This window comes from Clavelina lepadiformis, chromosome 9 (genome assembly GCF_947623445.1).
Source record: "Clavelina lepadiformis chromosome 9, kaClaLepa1.1, whole genome shotgun sequence".
In the NCBI taxonomy this organism is placed as follows: Eukaryota; Metazoa; Chordata; class Ascidiacea; order Aplousobranchia; family Clavelinidae; genus Clavelina; species Clavelina lepadiformis.
Genome location: NC_135248.1, coordinates 3,990,193 through 3,999,302, shown reverse-complemented (window position 1 = coordinate 3,999,302; position 9,110 = coordinate 3,990,193). Strand labels below are relative to the sequence as shown.

General features: G+C 36.7%; 1 protein-coding gene across 4 annotated transcripts; it reads left to right on the top strand.

The window, feature by feature from the left end:
* Positions 1-5,465: 5,465 nt before the first annotated feature.
* On the top strand, positions 5,466-8,859 carry LOC143470055 (UPF0193 protein EVG1-like). Of its 4 annotated transcripts, XM_076967914.1 has the most exons (7): positions 5,467-5,594; positions 5,878-5,955; positions 6,952-7,093; positions 7,445-7,507; positions 7,856-8,041; positions 8,117-8,254; positions 8,374-8,859. In XM_076967914.1, the coding sequence occupies exons 3-7, from the start codon at positions 7,003-7,005 to the stop codon at positions 8,562-8,564; spliced, it is 669 nt and encodes a 222-aa protein (XP_076824029.1). In that variant the 5' UTR covers positions 5,467-5,594; positions 5,878-5,955; positions 6,952-7,002; the 3' UTR covers positions 8,565-8,859. The 4 variants fall into 4 exon arrangements, with proteins under 4 accessions (XP_076824030.1, XP_076824029.1, XP_076824028.1 ...); XM_076967915.1 differs by lacking the exon at positions 5,878-5,955 and having other exon boundaries at positions 5,466-5,594; XM_076967913.1 differs by lacking the exon at positions 5,467-5,594 and having other exon boundaries at positions 5,623-6,655.
* The last annotated feature ends 251 nt before the right edge of the window (positions 8,860-9,110 follow it).

The following is a 9,110-nucleotide window of genomic DNA, read 5'->3' as shown; positions in this document are numbered from 1 at the left end:
GTCAAGTTGCAGATTTCCGCTCCTCAGATGCGTACGCCAAACACAATGTACAACATCAAACAGTGGTTGAGAAAAATCCGTACTATGGTGAAGAATTTTGTGATCAGCTGATTCGTATAATTATCAGTCGCATCTGCACAACATCACAGTTAATGTTAGGTGATTTGTCCCGTCACAGTAGCATTGAATCAAAAATGTATTGTGATTATAAAAAAATATTTGAAAAGCTCAAAGACAAAAAATTGAAAACGGTATTTCACGATAATCTTACCCAGGGAATTATTGAGCAGCATTTTTCAGATCTAAAAAGAGTTTACTTGAAAAACTGCCGTGTTGGACGCCTCGACGACTTTGTTGAAAGGTACCACAAGGAGATCATCATCACAGAAAAACTGTACGCAGATAGTATACTACACACAAAGTCTGAAAACAAGCAAAAAAGAAAATTAAACTACTCCCAAAATCAGCTTTCAAAACCTTCAATATCCACATCTCAGAGAGAGACTCCAGTGGAATTGTCACAGTTTAAAAAAAGAAAGCGGAGAGGCAAAGGATTTTATACATCAGAAAAAGCTGCCCGAAATTTGAAATTTTTCACTGAAAACACAATGGTAAAGAAAGCACTTGAAGCACCCCATGACTCAAGTGAACTCAACTCCGATAGTGTATTGTGGCAGATTCAATTTCCCCGTACAAGCCAGTACATGTGGGATGCTTCGCCACAAGAGTTACTGGAAATTAAGCATTATGCTTCAACAGTATGGCGGACACCATTCGTGATTGGGCTGTTGTGCAACATGGCACTTGAAACTAAAAGCACAAAGAAAGTCACGTGGCTGGATATACTTAGCTGCAGCACTTGTCTTCAAAACACTATTGTGACCGCCATGAAAGAACATGTCCTATCTCCCTTTCAGATAGGCTGGTTAACTAAATTTCTGGTAGATTCATATGTATCTAGCACAATTCAATCCTGCTATGAAAAAACTGGAAAACTTATTTTCGGTGCTGTTGATTGTGACATGACAACTCAAGTGCTTCATGGGTTTCTTCCAAAAAGTTGGAAAACTTCCACTCTGGCTCAAGGCATTACAGAAGGCAACAAAAAGCTAAGAAAAATCCTCTTCTTTCCGCTGCTATGGAACAATCACTTTTTGTTGCTTTGCTATGATCAAATAAAAAACCACTTAACGTTGTACAATTCTGTCCCTGAACAGTGTAGAAGTCTAGTGTCCAAAATTGAATCAAAGGTGATTGATTTTCTTGGTCAATTTGACAATGTGGACAAGAAAAAAATAACTTTCGCTAAGGAGCGTGTCATGACACAGCGAGACAGCAGTAGTTGCGGAGTCTGTGTGTGCATCACAGTTGATGCAATTTGCTCTAAGAATCTTTTAAACGCAGCGATCTGATATCAATGATTTCAGGTGTTGGATCATATATTCATTGTTTTCCGAAGCGTTGAATAGTGATGTCCGATTGTTCCTTGCTGCTAAGTCAAGCATCTTAGAGCTAAGAGTTGGTTTGCCAAATGTTGGTAATTCTTGTTGGTTTAATTGCATGGTACATGCAATTAATTTCCTGATTGACAACCAATACATAAGTAAGTCGCTCCTTAGTGAATGCCCAAAAGAATGGCAAAACGCATTGATGCTCTTTCGTGACCTGCAATTTCGACAAAAAATAAATGAACACCTCCTTCAGACAGTTCTTACTGAAGTTTGTATGTCTTGCAACTTCGTCATGTTTCAGCAGCAAGATGCTTTAGAATTTTATGAAATGTGGCACTTGTCAGGAATTCTAACAAAGTCCGGTTATAGCACAGAAATGCTGTTCAGGTGGGAATTTTTATGTCAACTATGTGGAGCGCACAATTCATTTTGTGATGGAAACAAGAGAAGTCTTTTGCTGCCTTTGTACAATAAGGTAAGAAACGGCTCAATGTTAAGTCTCTATATCGCTGAACACTTCACATGCTTAACTTCCAAAAGATGTTCCTCATGTCCTGGGAATCCTATGAAGAGCATAAAGATTAAAGGAAGGTCCATTTCTATGTCAGAGCTGCTTGTGATAGGATTGGGAAGACGTGATTCAAAGTCACTGTCAGAAAAGATTGTGGTTCCTAATCGTGAATTAACTATACCCAGTACAGAAGGAAAACTACTATATAAACTTCATACAGTGATTTGTTACCTTCAGTTTGGCGAGGGAAAAGGGCACTATATTACTTACATCATGTGTGAGAAAAGAGTGGTCCAGTGTGATGGTGTGGATGTGGGAATAGTGGAATATGATACAGTTTGTTCCAAGATTGATCGCTGTGGCTATATTTTTTTCTACAAAAACACAGCCAATATTCCGAAACATGAAAAAGACGTCTACAAGAACACTCCTTTCATGAAAGAAAACAAGTCTCAGCATTGTAAAAAAATCATCCAACGGCAAAAACGACCAAAATGTATCCTTGACATGGAGATAATCACAACAATTGAGCTTGAGGAATTTCAGCCACAGTACAACTTGGAAGGTGAGGCTGGTAAACACTGGAAGGATCTGCCGACGGCCGTTCTGGACAATATTGCCCAATCACTCATTGACCTTATACAGTTTTCTGTAGAAAATGCAAAGTCAAACATGTTTGCCTATCGCCATTATCTCTCTCTACAATGTTCAATGACAAAATTAAAGCTTTATGATTCTAAAGTTACCGTAAAACCTCTATTTCACCGACATGGCGCTCTATTTTTCAACTCTTGTTTAAAAGTGGCGTTCTATTAGAGGTGACGTTCAATTAGAGGTTGGCGCTCTATTTTTCAACCCTTCTTTAAATACAATTAATACAACACCTGCTAATACAATTCCGCCGCTAAAAGTGGTGTTCTATTAGAGGTGGCGTTCAATTAGAGGGAGGCGCTCTATTTTTCAACCCTTCTTTAAAAGTGGCGTTCTATTAGAGGTGGCGTTCAAATAGAGGTGGCGCTCAAATAGAGGTTTTACGGTAAGTACACAGAGGAAGATCTCAATAGCAACCTTGTATTAAATGTCATGGAGTTTGTTCGCAGCAGACTGTGTGTACAACAAGTGAGGAAGCGATGGATCGACAACTCTGTTATTTCCCGTATCACTGTGGGCAACCTTTACATAAAAGAAATTATACTGGATAAACGCAAAGAGCTAGCTCAGTATTTTGAAAAGTATCAGTGTAGCTGTAATGATTACCTTGCATGGGTGTTAGACGTAGAAGCAGTAATTTATCTCACCATGCACCTCTATCACTTGGACTACAATAGTGCTTCCAAGAAGTTGAATTTCCCAATCATAACGTCTGTGGATGAAATTTAAAGTTGTTCACATACATTTTACAAGATATACGATAGTATAAGTGCATACCAGAACTTGGACATGATTGTATATAAAATTATGGAAAAAAAATTGTTTGTGCTTGTCAGATGTACCACTGCGATGCTGCCAGTTCAATATAATTTTCCATGCCATGTGCAGCCTCTGCCAGTCCCACGTTTGTACATTCTTAGATGTTATTCTAACGAGGATGTATCTGGTTGGCTCCACATTCTTTTATGTTCACTTTGTCCGTTTGTATATAGAGTGCACAGTAACATAATTGCTGTGCTTGTTTAGTATTTATGCTTCGCTATAAATACTACTTTTTAGTGTAACCATTGCTTTTATCAAACAAGCGTTACTCATTATCCAGGTACAATATGCCTATTGGGGAAGGTCCTGGTGAAAAAAACCTAACGACCATAAAAGGGCTGCCTCAGGGGCATGGTTGGAAAGCCCATTAACAGAAAATTATGATTTACACAAATAGATATATTGGAGTGTCAAACACGAATTCAGTTGATACACTTGGAGCGATAGTAATGAATGTGATAAAACTTAAATACAGTGAAAGCACAAGAGAAATTAGAAAAAGAGAATGTGAGAATTAAAAAATGAGACTTGAACAACCATAGAACATGCCTTCAATATAGACAGATAGGAGCTTAACCACATTAAAATCATAAACAATCTTCATGTATGTTTTAAAGGGCTGAGTTGACTTTTAAAACAGTAATTACAATACTAATTGAACAACTTTCAAACAATTTAAACCAGTGTCGGGATTAAAATATTTTAACATCTTGTTCTCTCCATAGCAGCATGCCATATGACCCGGAGACGATACACACATAGGCCTATACATACGCTCGTAACAACAGGTTCGCAGAGATCATTAAAATTCCAAGAACCGATTCGCACAAACCGGCTGAATCTCACCACTGATTTTGATTTAGAGAGAAGATCTTTCACAAAACTCTCCATTTCTCTGTCATAACTTAGTATTTTGTCAACCCCAAAAGACATTTGCGATTTGACAAATGTTTCCTATTTACACTAAATATATAACATGTTAAGCATTCAGAGCAAAAAACACTTAATAACTATTTCAACATCTTGGGCAGGTAAGTGCATTTACCGAGTACATACAATACAATTAAATGCACATTTATTTTGGAAAACAAACAAATTTCTACATTTATGCTTTTACTTAGGTTTATAGACTGCTATCCATACAGTTGCTGACTTGGTTATTGAGACAGTGCAAGTGCAATCCATTGGGATTTTCTTTTTTCAACTATATGCAACCTGTTCTTAAGCTAGCTAATGGGCTATAGTCTACAAAGAAGCTTCACTTCCAGACTTCTGCATTGCATCAACCTTATAGGCCTAAAATGATAGAAAAACCTGACATTTTAGCCTCAGCATTCAGCATTCAGCAATTTTACCTTATGCCTAGGCCATGCAACTCATAATGCTAATGCAGGGGTGTTCAAACTACGGCCCGCCGGCATTTGCAGAAACTCCTACTCATCACTTATTGTTTTAATTAAACACGTTACATGACAAGTCTCATTAACTTTTGTGATAGCTTTAAACGTAACTGAGTGTGAAATAAAAAAATTGTGTTTAATATGAATATGCGTTTATTTACACACCGGGTAAATTTTCCTACTTTGCAATGAGAGTATGTGGCCCCCCGGCTGCAACATTTTTTCCAATGTGGCCCTCAGTACAAAAAGTTTGCCCACCCCTGTGCTAATGCAAAGAACTTTCTTATTAATATCAATAATAACGTTTGACTGCTGACATCGAAATACCGTAACCAAAAATATTTACAGGCGATATTAAAAAATAGACAAGTCACGACTAGGCAATAGGCATACCACATTAAAACCATTAGCCAGTTTACCATTAGGCCAAAAGTTAACATCAACCAACAACTTATAGGCTACCTGTTCAACTAGTTGGGTTCCATCAACAAAACACTTACTAATAAGAGTAAACTTATTGAGCGCTGAAGAATAATTAATTAGTCTACTGTATATAGTTTATAAAAAAATAAACGGAAACTCTGCTGTCATTTTGGAAACTATGATTCTGCTAGGATTCTGCCAGAATGACGGTGGCTTATTTTGTACAGTAGCATATTTAAAAACCATGGCGTGGGGCTCAACTTGATGATGGTTACAGAATGTCTATGAGAATATGGCGCTGTTACTAAGCAACCGGCTGCAACATTTTTGTAGAAGGTAAATGAATATTCACAAAATATTGAAGTGAAATTGTTTTTGGCGCAGTTAGCCTAGTCTACGGCCAAAGACGTCTGGTAGGCTACCTATTATTATCCTTTTCTAATTGAGTTATGTTGGTTTCTAGATAGCTAGTTGGGCTCATGCTGAATTTAGGTATGATTCATTCGTTTAATGAACAAAAAATTCGAATAGGGTCTAACCTTGGCTGAGGCAGGGCCCTAACTGAAAAGTAGGGCTGTTTCCGATTAGAAATCTTGCGTAACACGCAAATTTTGTGCAGGTACTTCACTTTTCACTATGGGACAGGGCTTGGACAAGGCCTATAGCCTAAGTCAGACGGTGAAGTTTGTAAGTGACGGTAAGAAATTTGGTATTGCAAAGGCTGAAAGGGTAGCTAGTGAACGGAAATCAAGAATGCTGTGTTCGAAAATGTGGTTGCAGGTGCAAATAGCCTCCCGCGATTGTTTTGTAAAATGCACGGATATCTGGAATAGCTTTGAACAGACGGATGGGGTTAAAATAAGTGGTTAAAAATCATCCTCAAAACTGCAAACTTTTCAGTGTGGTACGAAGTGGGCCCAAGTCAAATCGAATCATTTTAATTATATTCCTACGTGAAGTTAAGTCAGTAACGTTTATCAAGTCCAAGTCAACACATACGCCAAGTCATAAAAAAATGTACTATGTATAATTTATTTTTCGTTTTAAGTCAGTAATAAACAGCTAGGTTCTCAATGCTCGTATATAATGTAAATATAAACATAAAATCCGATTTTTCCATTTCTAACACTTTTGAACATTGAATAGGTCAGAATGTAGGCCTATTGATATTGCATAGTAATTTTTAAATATCCTTCACAATTACATAAAATACGATTTTATATGATAACAATTTAAAATAATTTGTTTCCTGACTGGAGTCAAATCAAGCAAAATTTCCACATTTACATGAGTCGAGACTTTTAAGCACTTAAACGCAAATCAAGTCTCTCTGAAAACCTGACTTGAATCTTTCCATTTCTGCTCGGAGCTGAAAAACGATCAAAGTTGACCTTATGGTAATATGGGGTAAAATTAATCGATGGCATAATTTATTAGAAAAACCAGATGATGATGTCATCGTTTTCTGGTAATTTTTTGTGTGCATAAAGCTTTACCCTAAGTTTGAATTAAAAAGCAGTAAGGATGCGATAGCTTGTAAAATCTGTCAAAAGTAGCCCATCCTGTCGTGCTTTTGTCTGTGTCCGATGACGTATTGGTTTCATTTTGGTACGGCACTGTTAGTACCAACAATAGTAATATTATTTTGAATGATAAGTATTAGTAGGTTTTTATTGGTAACTTACATGCATAGGGTACTAAAATACTTTGGCAGCAAAAAGGGTAATCTAGTATTTGAAGAAAGATGTCAACAAGACAACCTGTTGCACAAGGTGGGATGTTTGGAGCATCCGCTCAAGCCCCTTTAAGCAACCAAACAAAAGAGCTGCTAAAAGGTGAGGTTTTATCCGATTTCTTTCAATTACACAAGTATGACTTGTTAAAACGACTATTCTAATTAAGTTAGTTTAATTTCGCAAATATCTAAAACTGCTTTTAAAATATACACATGTGATGCTTGAACATTATGCTTCTTCCAGCCCTGTTTTATAAATGGTTCCCAAGGAAATGCACCCATGCCCAATCCAGATTAGAAACTGCTTTAAATCTATGCATTACTGTGTGATATGCTTTTGATCATTGGGCTATGGGTGCAATGCTGTGAACACCACTGTAAATGCTTATACCACTTTCGAATGAATATACAACGTGTTTGTTGTATCATAAATTAATTAATTATCTTTTAGTAATGATGGAAGAATCAAAACTAAGCAACTTCCAAAGGCGAAAACTAAATGAAACTGTTCAAAGTGAGTACTTAAACATTGTATATACATTAAAGATTAGAGCTTTAATGAAGAGTCTAGCACCTAACAAGCTTGTGATATCAGTTTTTATTTCTCCGTTTACCAATTGAAAACAGAATTTCCAGGCTCCAAGTTTAAAACAAAATTTTACATAATGCCATAGTTAGTATTTAGTTGTGTAACGACTTTTTTCTACATTCAATGTTCAAGATTGTGAGTTGTGATACCATATCAATGTAACACTAATGAAACAAGCGTAAACAAGCTAGTTATGACATCGTTATTCACGTCAACGGTAGTATCAACAGGTTTGCACTGATAATGTTTACGATCTCAACAAAACTCTTCTAGATGGCAGGTCCTTGCCAGTCCAAGTTGCACCATCCAGCAGTGAGAGAGCCCACAAAATCGTACCATTCCCTCCTCCACAAAAGGCCTTCTCGATGAAAGGGAGACTTCCATCTTCTATGAGAACTAGGGAGGACATTGAAGAGAGTGGAGCATACGAACGCCCCCAGTTTGTTCCAAAGCCAATAAGTGAGCTTCTGTATTTGACTAATACTTATATTTTTCTTAAGACTTAAGCTCAATAACTGTTGTTGTTCTGTGAAGAGTCACTTGAAAAAGAAAAGGATCGGCTATCCAATATAATGGCCTATGGAGAAGATGTAAAACCAAAATCTAAGCAGCAAATACTTCAAGAAAGAAGACGCAAAACAGATCTTCCTCAAGTTGATAGATTTGATGAAAGTGAGTTTTAAGCCAAATGATGGCAGTTAATTATTGTGTAAATTCATAGCATATATTTAATGACTTGGTCAGTTGTCATTGCCCCGGATCTTAGAGTTTTGCATTCTTTTTCTTTCTAGTTGAGCGGGAAATAGAGGAAAGAAAACAATTTTTGGCAGACATGGAAAAAGTTGGCCAGGGCAAGAACTATCGCCCCATCATATCGTCACAAATCTCACAGCTTATTAAGGAAATGGAGGACATTGATAAACAAAGGACAGCACAGCTTGTGCGGGCCATGTATGATCAAGATGATGAAGACAACAGTTGAAGGATGCAGCTTAGATTGTAACAGGCTTCTCAACACTGTGCTTGTAAAAGACCTCCTAAAACAACAATTGGCAAGAAAAAGTCCTCCTACTTCTGTGAAAACATGACATAATACCCCATTGCTGGTCGATGGAGTTTCGTTCTTTGGCTGTTTTACTTGCTTTGAATTTTCTGCTGTTTTGCATTTTGTGGATGAGAATGAAGAATTGTAGCATTTTGTGGTGAATTTTACTTTACAATGTGCAAAATGCAACTTCAAAATAAATACTGCTATAGCTTGTTAAGCTCAATAACTAGTTTTACAAAAAGTGACAAAATTATTTTATGTATATAATTATTTGACTAGGGTTAAAGGATAGAATTAAGGAAATCCATTATTAACTGCCTATCTAAAGCTAATGTTTAGTCCAAATTATATTTAAAAGCTACTTTTGCCGGTGGGTAAGCAAGAAAGCCTTAAACTTGTGCTTTCTTTTCAATATTATTGAATTCCGATAAACGAAAGTGCAATAATTTGAATTCAAAACAAATTGATCTAAAAACAACT